At 48.6% G+C, this 12,904-nt stretch overlaps 1 protein-coding gene across 1 annotated transcript; it reads left to right on the top strand.

Annotated features, from left to right (window-relative positions):
- The first annotated feature begins 6,128 nt into the window (after window positions 1-6,128).
- On the top strand, window positions 6,129-12,306 carry LOC101001968 (putative spermatogenesis-associated protein 31C1). Its single transcript, XM_031661264.1, has 4 exons — window positions 6,129-6,375; window positions 7,441-7,552; window positions 8,121-8,181; window positions 8,436-12,306. The coding sequence occupies exons 1-4, from the start codon at window positions 6,151-6,153 to the stop codon at window positions 12,154-12,156; spliced, it is 4,119 nt and encodes a 1,372-aa protein (XP_031517124.1). The 5' UTR covers window positions 6,129-6,150; the 3' UTR covers window positions 12,157-12,306.
- Window positions 12,307-12,904: the final 598 nt, after the last annotated feature.

Genomic DNA, 12,904 nt, shown 5'->3' with positions numbered 1-12,904 from the left:
TTGGGAGGCCAAGGAGGGTGGATCACGAGGTCAGGAGATCGAGACCATCCTGGCCAACACGGTGAAACCCTGTCTCTACTAAAAACAAAAAAAAATTAGCCGGGCATGGTGGCGGGAGCCTGTGTTCCCAGCTACTCGGGAGAATGGCGTGAACCCTGGAGGCGGAGCTTGCAGTAAGCTGAGATGGCACCACTGCACTCCAGCCAGGGCCACAGAGTGAGACTCTGTCTCAAAAAAAAAAAAAAAAAAAAAAGGATCATAGATCTCAATATAAAAATATGAAATTTAATGAGAAATTCTTCAGGATGTAGGACTTGATGAATAATTATTAGACATGACACCAAAAAAAAACCCACACACACACACAAAGAATTTATTATTTGGATGTTATCAAAATTTAAAACTTTTGGCCTGCAGAAGAGCCTGTTAATAAAAAGACAAGGTAAAAACTAGGAGAAAACTGCAAATCACACTTGATAAACCATATCTGACAAGGAGCTCATATCTAGAATATTCTTGAAGTTTTCAAAAGTCAACAACAACAACAACAAGAAAAAACAATCCAATTAGAAAATGGGCTAAAGGCATGAACAGATATTTCACTGAACAGGATATATTGATGGAAAATGAGAAAATAAAATAACTTTTATCAGAGGAATGCCAGTCCTTTTAAATTATCAAGCCCAGAGAGACATTAAAGTGAGACAGCAGGCCGGGCGCGGTGGCTCACGCCTGTAATCCCAGCACTTTGGGAGGCAGACGTGGGTGGATCACGAGGTCAGGAGATCGAGACCACGGTGAAACCCCGTCTCTACCAAAATACAAAAAATTAACCGGGCGCGGTGGCAGGCGCCTGTAGTCCCAGCTACTCCGGAGGCTGAGGCAGGAGAATGGCGTGAACCCTGGAGGTGGAGCTTGCAGTGAGCCGAGATCGCTTCACTGCACTCCAGCCTGGGCTTCAGAGGGAGACTCCATCTCTAAATAAATAAATAAATAAATAAATAAATAAATGAATAAATAAATGAGACAGCAGTCATTTTGAGCTATGCATTCATCTCTCGAAACTGCTTGCTATTGCCACAAGTAGCTATAAATTAACCTAATAAGGCCATACTGGATATGGTAACCCACATCCTAGAGCTTAACAATGTATAGCCAATCACTAATTAATGTTATTTCTGTAATCAGTGAGAATTCTTGACAAATCGCTTTGTATCAGCCCACTCCTTGTCTCCCTTTTTTGCTTTTAGTAAAGGCCATATAGAGTTCATATTCAGGGTTTCTTGGATCTGAGTCTTTTGGGCAGCTGTCCTCACTTTCCTTTGTTGTTATTGTTGTCGTTGTTTTTGGAGAGACGGGATCTTGCTCTGTGGCTCAGGCTGGAAGACTAGAGTGCAGTGGTGCAATCAAAGCTCACTGTAACCTTAAACTCCTGAGCTCAAATGATCCTCTCACCTCGGTTTACCAATTAGCTAGGACTACAGCATGCACTACCATGCCTGGCTAATTATTTTTGGTTTTTTTGTAGCGATGGAGGTCTTTCTATGTTGCCCAAGCTGGTCTTGAATTCCTGGCCTCAAGCAATCCTCCTGCCTTGGCCTCCCAAAGTGCTGGGATTACAGGTGTGAGCCACAGTGCTCAGCCCAGCCTCTTACTTTTAGTCAACAGAAATAAGCACATTAAAAGATCTGGTTCCACTCCCAAATGTAAAGAGCCTGGATTCTCCCACGCTTACGTGAGTTTTACCTCCAGGAGCCCCACCAGGTGCTCATTGTGAACAGAAAATAAATTCCTTCGTGCACCTGGCAGGGAGAGAGGGAAAGCAACTATTTGAAATACAACTAGAACACAGGGCTCTGTTTAAGAAAGACCTGTCCTCAAAAGGTAATACTTTACCAGAGCCTTAACAGACTTAGGGGAAGGGCAATTACACAACTCAGCCCACACTAGACTTCCTGTCTCACATAAAGGGTTAAAAAAAGGGCTAAGAAATTCTTCTGAAGGTCAGAGCCCAGGGACTCAGGCCCACTAGAAAATGGATATGTAATCATAAAATTACACACTGCTTTCCCTCTACAATGCCTTACCACCACATCAGCAGGGTTCCAGTATAATAACTGTAAATTATAACCGAGAGAGCAGCGATTGTTCATTTAAGAGGCACCTTAAAACAACAATATCAAAATATTCCTACCATTCAGTAGTCTGTTTAATGGGTATGAGGAGATCTCAAGCACAATTTGGACTCAACTATTACATCCTTAAAATATTATTTAGCTAAGGCTAATGTAAAATATGAGAAACTATCTCCCTAAACAACATCTATAGACAATATTCAGAATTAGCTCCCAGTGTTGACAGTTTTAGTGACCCTTGGACATTTTTCTTGACGGCCTAAAGCAAGAAGTTTTTCACATGGTATGTAAACAAAAAATTGACCCATTATCCATTGTATGAACTTCAACATTTTGCCAAACATTTTAAAGAGACTCGACATAACAAAAACAAACAAACAAAAAACCCTCATAAGAAAATGTTTATCCTCTTTGTCTAAAAGAGAGATCATTTTGGTTAACATGCGAGGCACCCTCCACTTCATCTCCCTATTTGGGGCATTAATAATTCTGGCTTTCTTACTGAAGTAAAATATACGTAACAAAACTTACTATTTTGGCCATTTTAAAGTGTACAGTTCAATGGTGTTAAGTCTAATACATTAACATTGTTATGAAACCATCTCCACCATCTGCATCCCATACATTTTTTTCTTCAGCTTCCCAGTGGAATTTTCTCATGTTCCCAACTGAATCTATATCTATTAAGCAATAATTCCCCATTCCTTGTATGCCGAAAGCTGGCAACCAACATTATGCTTTGTCTCTACAATTTGACTACTCTAGGTACCTCATATAAGTAGAATTACATGGTATTTCTCTTTCTGTATCTGGCTTATTTCATTCGGCACAACTTCTTCAAGATTCGTTGATATCGTAGCATGTATCAGAACTTTATTCCTCTCTAAGGCTGAGTAATGTTCCCTAGTATTTATATACCCCCTTTTGTTAATCCATTCGCCGTTGATGGACGTTTGGGTTATTTCTACCTTCCAAGGCCAGAAATGCTATAAACATTGATGCTGCCGGGCGCTGTGGCTCGCCTGTAATCCCAGCACTTTGGGAGGCCGGTGGTGACGGCTGATCACGAGGTCGGAGATCAATCGTCTCCTGGCTAACACGGTGAAACCCCCGCCTTACTAAAATACAAAAACTAGCTGGGCGAGGTGGCGGGTCAACCCAGCTACCGGGAGGCTGAGGCAGGAGAATGGCTGAACCCGGAGGCGGAGCTTGCAGTGAGCTGAGATCCCGCCACTGCACTCCAGCCTGGGCGGCAAACAGACTCCGCCTCAAAAAAAAAAAACATTGATGCGCTAGTAATAGTTTGAGTCCCTGCTTTCAATTCTTTGGCAGTATATACCTATCTAGAAGTGGAATTGCTGGATCATATGGTAATTTGATTTTTAAATTTTTGAGGAACTGCCAAATAGTTTTTCACACTAGCTTCACTATTTTACATTCCTACCAGCAATGCACAAGTGTTCCAATTTCTCCACATCCTCATTAACACTTGTTGCTTTTTTTTGATAATATACATTATAATGGATGTGAAATGGTATCTTATTGTGGTTTTGAATTAAATTTCCCTAATGATTAGTGATGTGGAGCATCTTGTGCATTTATGTATGTTCTTTGAAGAAATAGCTATTCAAATCTTTTGCCCATTTTTGAATCATCTTGTTTGTATCTTTTGTTGTCAAGTATTGGCAGTTCTTTATATAATCTCGATATTAATCTTGTATCAGTATGTATGATCTGCAAATATTTTCTTGCAATCCATGAGTTGCCTTTTCAATCTATTGATAGTGTCCTTTGATGCACAAAATATTTTTATTTTGATAAAATCTATTATTCTTTTATTGCCTGTGCTTTTGGTGTCTTTGATCCAAGAAATCATTGCCAAACCCAAATCACAAAACTTTTCCTTTATTCTTTCTTCTAAGACCTTTATAGTTTTAAGTCTTATGTTTAGGCCTTTGATTCAGTTTGAGTTAGTTTATGTATATAGTATAAATAAGGGTCCAATATCACCAATATCACTCTTTACATGTGGATACACCGTACCCACCTTTCCCAACACCATTTGTTGAAAAGATTGACCTTTCACGTGGTCTTGGCACCCTGGTTGAAAATCATTTGAACGTATGTACAAGGGTTTATTTGTGGGCTCTTTGTTCTGTTCTTTTGATTTATATGTCTGATATCTGTCTTCCTTTTTTTTTTTTTTGAGACAGAGTCTCACTCTGTCACCCAGGCTGGAATGCAGTGGCACGATCTTGGCTCACTGCAACCTCCACTTCCTGGGTTCAAGTGATTCTTCTGCCTCAGCCTCCCAAGTAGCTGAGACTAGAGGCACGTGTCACCATGCCCAGATAATTTTTATATTTTTAGTAGAGACGGGGTTTCACCATGCTGACCAGGCTGGTCTCAAACTCCCAACCTCAAGTGATCTGCCTGCCTTGGCCTCCCAAAGTGCTGGGATTACATATATATCTGTCTTTACGCCACACTGTGTACCATGCTGTTTTGATTGCTATAACCTTAAAGTAAGTTTTGAAATCGGGAAGCATGAGTCCAACTTTATTCTTCTTATTCCAGATTGTTCAGGCCACTTGGACTTCTTTAAGACTCCTTATAAATGTTAGGATACATTTTTTGATTTCTGCAAAAAACATCATTAGAATTTAAATAGGGATTGCATTGAACCTGCAAATTGCTTTGGAAAGTATTGCCACTTAACAATATTAAATGTTGTAATCCAGCAGGCCACAGTGGCTCACGCCTGTAATCCCAGCACTTTGGGAGGCCAAGGCGGGTAGATCATGAGATCAAGAGATCGAGACCATCCTGGCCAACATGGGGAAAACCTGTCTCTACTAAAAATACAAAAATCAGCTGGGCATGGTGGTACGTGCCTGTAGTCCCAGCTACTCAGGAGGCTGATGGAAGAGAATCGCTTGAACCCCGGAGGAGCCGAGATCATGGCACTGCAATCCAGCCTGGGCGACAGAGGGAGACTCTGTCTCAAAAAAAAAAAAAAAAAAAAGGAAAACTGCATGTCCTGCACATGTACCCCAGAACTTAAAATAAATATGTAAGTACATAAATAAAATTTAAAAAAATTTTAAAAAATCTTAATTGTATGTGGGTAGGTCTTTGATTTAAAGTGAGATAGAAGGGTGGGTGCAGTGGCTCACGCCTGTAATCCCAGCACTTTGGGAGGCCTAGGCGGGCGGATCACGAGGTCAGGAGATCGAGACCATCCGGGTTAACACGGTGAAACTCCGTCTCTACTAAAAGTACAAAAAGAAATTAGCCGGACGTGGTGGCGGGCACCTGTAGTCCCAGCTACTCAGGAGACTGAGGCAGGAGAATGGCTTGAACCCAGGAGGTGGAGCTTGCAGTGAGCCAAGATGATGCCACTGCAATCCAGCCTGGGCGACAGAGCGAGACTCCATCTCAAAAAAGAAAAAAAAAAAAAGTGAGATAGAAATAATTTTTTAAAACTTACTTTTCAAAATTTGCAAAACTGCATAAGTGTAAAAGAAATTTACATTTTGTCCCTGGATTGATATAAGACAAAAAACATTGTGTGGGAAAGCTGGGGTTGAGGACGAACGAGATTCTGAGAATAAAATTCCCTGGTACATAGCCAAAATTTCAGAGTGAACTTCAGATTTTCAAGGGTCATAAAATAGGTAACCTGAAGCCACCGCCTCCAACAGAAAAAAGGAACCAGATAATATCTGTGTTCCAGGGAGAAAGCATAGAAAATTGGCCGAGTTCTATCACTGACAAAACTTAGTGGGAAGGAGGGATCTGGAAGGTGGGAGGGTGGCGGGATCCCCGGCTTGGAGGGTGGGGAAGGGCTGTGCTTCAGCCTCCCCGTCCCGCTGCCCCTCCCCCTCCCGCTGCCCCTCCCCCTCCCGCTGCCCCTCCCCCTCCCGCTGCCCCTCCCCAACAAAGGAGCCTTTGTGATGTGAAGGCCCCAGCTCTGTGACGCAGGCCTGGGCCCCAGTCCCTAGTCTCCACGGGGATGCCCAGAGCTCAGTTGCTTGAAAGCAACGCGCCTATTCACATGGAGAATCTCCCCTTTCCTCTGAAATTACTTAGTGCCTCGTCGCTAAACGCCCCCAGCTCCACACCATGGGTGTTGGATATCTTCCTCACCTTGGTGTTTGCCCTGGGGTTCTTCTTCCTATTATTCCCCTACTTCTCTTACCTCCGTTGTGACGACCCACCCTCACCATCGCCTGGGAAGGTGAGGAGCCCTCAGTCCGGACCCACAGAGTTTGATTCTTTCCTTTCTTTTTCTTATTAGTTCCACTTTTCCAAATCCAGTGGAGAGACTTCTGCGACGGGAAGTCTCAGGAGAGACGAGAACATCATCCTTCCAGGGAGAGGCAGGGCAGCCAGGGTTGGTAGGGGTGGATCGTGTACTGGGATTTCCGTCCCAAGCTCTCAGTCCGCCTGTGGGGGAGCGCAGGAGGCGTCAAGACAAAATCAAACCCGTGGACTCAGCGCCAGGAACGGTCATGAGATGGGGGAGGTCTCTGTCCGAGGCCAGACCCTGAGCCCTGGCTCATCAGCCCCTTCCTGGGGCAGGTAGCTCGGGGCCCACTCTCCTCTGTATGGGGTGATCTGGGGGCTGTGCTGAGCCCCCGAGGGCCTCCCACCGGGGCCTGGCGTCTCCTCTGGTCTCCCGGGAAGCAGAATCCTATCTGACAGCTCAGCGGTGCCTGCGGGCCTGAGCCTGGGTGTTCCTCGAGCAGAGGAACCGGGACTGACAGCGCCCGTGGTGGACCTCATATTGAAAATCCGTGTGTGTGTGTGTGTGTGTATGATTTTTATGTTATTTTATTTTTGAGACGGAGTCTCGCTCTGTCGCGCAGGCTGCAGTGAAATGGAGGGATACCGGCTCACTGCAACCTCTGCTTCCCGAGTTCAAGCTATTCTCCTGTCTTAGCCTCCCGAGTAGCTGGGATTACAGGCACCCACCACCACGCCCGGCTAATTTTTGTATTTTTAGTAGAGACGGGGTTTCACCATGGCCAGGCTGGTCTCAAACTCCTGACCTCAGGTGATCCACCTGCCCTGGCCTCCCAAAGTGCTCGGATTACAGGCGTGAGCCACCGCGCCCGGCCCCCTCTTCCTGTTTTTCTAAGAAGAAAAGCAGTTTGTCATCCATTTAAACATGAGTGGGAGGAAGCACACAGAGCTCCCTGAGCCAGAGCGCCACGCGGTTCATGAGTGCAGCGTGCCGCGGCCGGGCTGGGGGCGGAGATTGAGGGCCGGTCCTAGCTCCTCCCCCTTTCTTGTCTCCCAGTGTCATCTTGTCTCCCCGCGTCATCTTGTCTCCCCGCGTCATCTTGTCTCCCAGTGTCCAGTAGGGCGGAGAGGGAGGCCCAGAGGCAGGATGAAAAACCACAGTCTGAGAGGTAAGGCTCTGCCAGGGCACACTAGAGTTAATTTGATCTCGTCTGCCCCGGAGGGAACTGACTCTGAAGAAGTCGGTTGAAGAAGCCCGAGGCGGGGGCTCATAGGAAGGAAATCAGAACCCCGGGTCCTTCTCAGATTCCCAGCCGGAATGAAGCCTTGGTGGGCCAGGGACTAGGCCTTACCCAGCAGGGGGCAGTGTGTGTGTAGTGGGGAGAACAAGGCCTGCCTGGATGGGAGCGGGGTGAGGGGGCCTCCTGGCCCCTGGGAACAGCTGTTCAACTCTGCTAAGGCTGATTCCTCTTTGAGACCACCCCAGTCCTTTCTCCCCACAGGGCAGTTGTGAGGACTGTGGGGGTGGGGGGGTCCGTGTGTGGAAGCCCTTTGTGAATGACAAAGCCCTGCCCGCCATGCCTTGCTATTACCCTCGGGGCCATGTGGCTCTGGACACAGATGTGCGGGTTCCAGGGTCTAATTCCCCATGGTCTTCCCTAAAGAAACATGCACTCATCCTCCTGTGAGATCCCAGGCCCCTCCTGCACTGCCCTCACCCAGTCTCCTGATTTCCAGCTTGTAGAGCGTCCCGGAGAGGCCTGGAGGAGACCTGGGACCTGTTTTCACAACTGCAGAGGTGAGGCACTTCCCGTTCCCTGCATCCTTCCTACCAGGGCTAGGATGTGACCCCAGGGCCGTAGGCAGCCTGGAGCTGACCTGGGATGGGGAGACCAGGGGGACAGAGGATGGGAATAAAACCTTGGGGCAAGGGGTAGCAGGAGAATTGGGCAGTCAGGATGTGGGGTGGTGGAGGGGCTGTGACCCGAGCTCCCACTCTGCCCCTGGCCCTACCTGGTCCTGGCTGCAGCTTGTGCCTCCTGTCTCCTGCAGCCTCCTGGGGCCACACCCTGACAAAGGTGACTTTGGTCAGCTCTCCGGTCCAGACCCCCCAGGTGAGGTGGGCAAAAGAGCACCTGATGGAGCCTCCCGGTCCTCTCATGAGTCTATGGAAGATGCTGCTCCCATGCTTTCCCCGTTAGCTTCCCCGGATCCTCGAACCAAGCATCCTCAGGATCTGGCCTCCACCCCATCACCAGGCCCAATGACCACCTCAGTCTCCTCCCTAAGTGCCTCCCAGGCACCAGAACCTTCCCTTCCCCCAGAAAGCCCCTCACCCGAGCCACCTGCACTTTTCCCTCACCCACCACACACCTCTGATCGTCCGTCTCCTCTGAAAGCTTTCCCTGTTCCTCCCCTGCGGGACTCCACTCTGATAATTCCATCTCACTGTGACTCAGTGGCACTTCCACTGGGCGCCGTCCCTCAAAGCTTGTCTCCGTGTAAGGATTTGACGGCTTCTGTCCCAGCCATCTCAGGCCTTGGCGGCTCAAACAGTCAAGTTTCTGCCTTCTCCTGGTGGCAGGAGACTACCAGAACCTGGTGCGTCTTCAACTCGTCAGTCCAGCAAGATCATCTTTCCCGCCACCCACCAGAGACCTGTCAGATGGAAGCTGGTAGCCCGTTTTTACTCAACTCTGATGGCCAGAATGTCATGGGTATACAAGTCATAGAAAGAGCCAAAGTCAACATTTCGGAGGAAAAAGAAAACGATGGATCATTTCCAAAACAAATGAGCCCAGAAAAGCACTTGAATTCTTTGGGGAATTTGGTTAAATCATTGGATGCTGAGCAGGACCCCACAACCCCAAAACCCTTCTGGAACATGGGCGAGAACTCGAAACAGCTGCCCAGTGCTCAGAAGCTCTCAGATCCTAGGATCTTGCAGGAAAGTTTTCAGAAGAATTATAGCCAGCTTTTCTGGGGCCTCCCCTCTCTGCACAGCGAATCCCTGGTGGCTAATGCCTGGGTCACTGAAAGGTCTTACACTTTACAGTCTCCTCCTTTCTTGTTCAATGGAATTTCCAATGTCTGCCCAATTCAAAGGGAGACTACAATGTCCCCACTGCTTTTCCAGGCCCAGCCCCTGTCCCATCTGGGGCCCGAGTCCCAACCCTTTATTTCATCCACACCCCAATTCCGGCCCATACCTATGGCTCAGGCCGAGGCTCAGGCCCATCTTCAATCCTCTTTCCCAGTCCTGTCTCCTGCTTTTCCATCCCCGATTCATAACTCTGGAGTAGCTTGCCCTGCGTCGCAGATTAAAGTGCAAGCTCTTTGCCTACCTGAAACTCAGCACCCTGAATGGCCTTTGTTGAGGAAACAACTAGAAGGTGGGTTGGCTTTACCCTCTAGGGTCCAAAAATCTCAGGATGTGTTTAGTGTCTCCACTCCTAACCTTCCCCAGGAAAGCTTGACATCCATTCTGCCTGAGAACTTTCCGATCAGTCCTGAACTCCGGAGACAACTGGAGCAACACATTCAAAAGTGGTTCATTCAACACCGGGGCAACCTGGGAAGGATCCAAGAGTCTCTGGATCTGATGCAGCTTCGGGACGAATCGTCAGGGACAAGTCAGGCCAAGGGCAAACCCAGGCCCTGGCAGTCCTCCACATCCACAGGCGAAAGCAGCAAGGAGGCACAGAAGGTGAAGTTCCAGCTGGAGAGGGACCCGTGCCCACGTCTGGGGCAAATTCTGGGGCAGACCCCGCAAAATCTATCCAGGGGCATGGAAAGCTTCCCAGGGAAGGTTCTGGGGATGACCTCTGAGGAGTCAGAAAGGGACTTGAGGAAGCCCTTGAGGAGTGACTCAGGAAGTGATTTATTAAGACGCACAGAGAGGAATCGTATAGAAAACGTCCTGAAAGCCCATGTCGGCAGGAAGTTGGGCCAGATCAACGAGGGCTTGATCCCTGTGAGTGTGCGTCGATCCTGGCTTGCTGTCAACCAGGCTTTTCCCGTGTCTAACACCCACGTGAAGACCAGCAATCTAGCACCCCCGAAAAGTGGGAAAGTCTGTGTGAACACAGCCCAGGTGCTTCCCTTCCTCGAGCCGTGTACGCAGCAGGTGCTGGGAGCCCATATTGGGAGGTTATGGGCCAAACACAGGTGGGGTCTACCCCTCAGGGTCCTCAAACCCATTCAGTGCTTTAAACTGGAAAAGGTTTCGTCCTTGTCTCTTACACAGCTTGCCGGTCCCTCCTCAGCCACCTGTGAATCTGGGGCTGGCTCAAAAGTTGACGTGGCCACGTTCCTTAGAGAGCCACCGATGGCAAGTCTGAGAGAGCAGGTGCTGACCAAAGCATCTGACATGCCAGAGAGTCTGCTGGCCTCTTCCCCTGCATGTAAGCAGTTCCAGAGGGCCCCGCCGGGGATCCCATCTTGGAATGATCATGGGCCCTTGAAGGCTCCTCCAGCTGCACAGGAGGGCAGGTGGCCATCTAAGCCCCTCACATACAGCCTCACAGGCAGCACCCAGCAGAGCAGGAGCTTAGGAGCCCAGTCTTCAAGGGCTGGGGAGACCAGGGAGGCAGTGCCACAACCCAGAGTCCCCTTGGGAACCCGTATGCTGGCAAACCTCCAAGCCACAAGTGATGATGTGCGTGGTTTTGAGGCTCCAGGGACCAGCAAAAGTTCTTTACTCCCTAAAATGTCTGTCTCCCAAGATCCAAGACAGCTGTGTTTTATGGAGGAGGTTATTAGTGAATTTGAGCCTGGAATGGCCACGAAGTCAGAGACCCAGCCTCAAGTTTGTGCCGCTGTTGTGCTCCTTCCAGATGGGCAAGCGTCTGTTCTGCCCCTTGTTACAGAGAATTTGGCTCCTCAAGTGCCCCAGGGCCATCTCCAGAGCATGCCTCCTGGGAACATGCAGGCTTCCCAGGAGCTACGTCACCTCATGGCAGCCAGAAGGAGCAACCTGGGGCACAGGGAGCCCAAGAACCCAAACTGTCAAGTCTCATGCAAGAGACAAAGCCCGATGTGTCCCCCTCCTCACAAGAGTGAGAACTCTAGGAAGCCCAACTTAGAAAAACATGAAGAAAGGCTTGAAGGATTGAGGACACCTCAACCTACCCCGGTCAGGAAAACAGAGGACACCCGTCAGGATGAAGGCGTCCAGCCATTGCCATCAAAGAAACAGCCTCCTTCAATAAGCCACTTTGGAGAAAACATCAAGCAATTTTTTCAGCGGGTTTTCTCAAAGGAAAAAAGCAAGCCAGCACCAGTCACTGCCGAGAGCCAAAAAACAGGAAAAAACAGATCCTGTGTGTACAGCAGCAGTGCTGAAGCTCAGGGGCTCATGACAGCAGTTGGACAGATGCTGGAGGAGAAGATGTCACTTTGCCACGCACGCCATGCCTCGAAGGTAAATCAGCACAAACAGGAGTTTCAAGCTCCAGTCTGTGGGTTTCCCTGCAACCACAGGCACCCCTTCTACTCCGAACACAGCAGAATGCTGAGCTATGCCGCCAGCAGTCAACAAGCCACTCTCGAGAGCCAGAGTTGTCCCAACAGAGAGAGGCAAATCAGAGACCAACAGCCCTTGAAAAGTGTCCGGTGCAACAATGAGCAATGGGGCCTGCGACATCCCCAACTCTTGCTCCCCAAGAAAGCTGTATCCCCAGTCAGTCCCCCTCAGCACTGGCCGAAGACACCTGGTGCCTCCAGCCACCATCACCACTGTCCCAGGCACTGTCTTCTTCGGGGAGGTATCTAATTTGGTCAGTCACAAATTCATTTTCAGCCTTCCTTAGAGAAAAACAAATCCCCAAGAAAAAATTCACTCTATGTAGAGAAAAAATATTTTCTCTCATGTTAGTACACGCAGAACATTTAATATTCCACAATATATATGGTTTTTTATTCATAAGAGGGTGATGGCTTTTATTTGTGACATGCTTCGTGTGGGCTTGGTTTCTAGAAGCAACAGGAAAGGTGCTGACAGTGGTGCTGTAAGTCCACCTTCATCCTGAGTTCCTTCACTGAACCTTACGTTTCCATAACACTGTCTTTACACAAACAACAAAAAATTCTAAAAACAAGATGAGAAAAACCTATGAAGAGCCCACTCTGAAATAGGATTCAACCCGTCTTTCCACTACTTGCTCTCTACCTCAAAGTTTATGCAGCCCTAGGGAGAAGGTTTGCAGAGATGTCACAGGGCTGAACATCGCCATGCAGGCTCCAGGAAGTGCCACAGCCCAGTAGCTTCCTGTGTCACATAGTGGAAGTTTGGATGGGAGAGTGCTGGGCCCTGAGTTCAGAAGTGGGAGAAGTCTTGACCCTGGGTATCCTGGTGGAGAATAGATAATGCCTGCCCCTGGGAAGCCCCTTCTCTCCCTGACAAAGGCTGGGATGGAGATGGGCCCTCTTAGCTCAGCCAACATGCGAAGCACAGAGTCCCCATCCCACTGCCTCTCCCTTTCTTGCACTCTGGAGTGGCGGTGGGGACAGACCTTCCAGCT

This window comes from Papio anubis, unplaced genomic scaffold, assembly GCF_008728515.1.
Source record: "Papio anubis isolate 15944 unplaced genomic scaffold, Panubis1.0 scaffold119, whole genome shotgun sequence".
Lineage (NCBI taxonomy): Eukaryota > Metazoa > Chordata > Mammalia > Primates > Cercopithecidae > Papio > Papio anubis.
This window is presented reverse-complemented; position numbering and strand designations above follow the sequence as displayed.

Bases quoted from the DNA above. Each gene is read 5' to 3' on its own strand.
- LOC101001968 (XM_031661264.1), top strand. From the start codon at position 6,151: ATGCCCAGAGCTCAGTTGCTTGAAAGCAACGCGCCTATTCACATGGAG. The intron at 7,553-8,120 runs GTAAGGCTCTGC...CCTGATTTCCAG, and splicing joins GAAAAACCACAGTCTGAGAG to CTTGTAGAGCGTCCCGGAGA. The intron at 8,182-8,435 runs GTGAGGCACTTC...TGTCTCCTGCAG, and splicing joins CTGTTTTCACAACTGCAGAG to CCTCCTGGGGCCACACCCTG.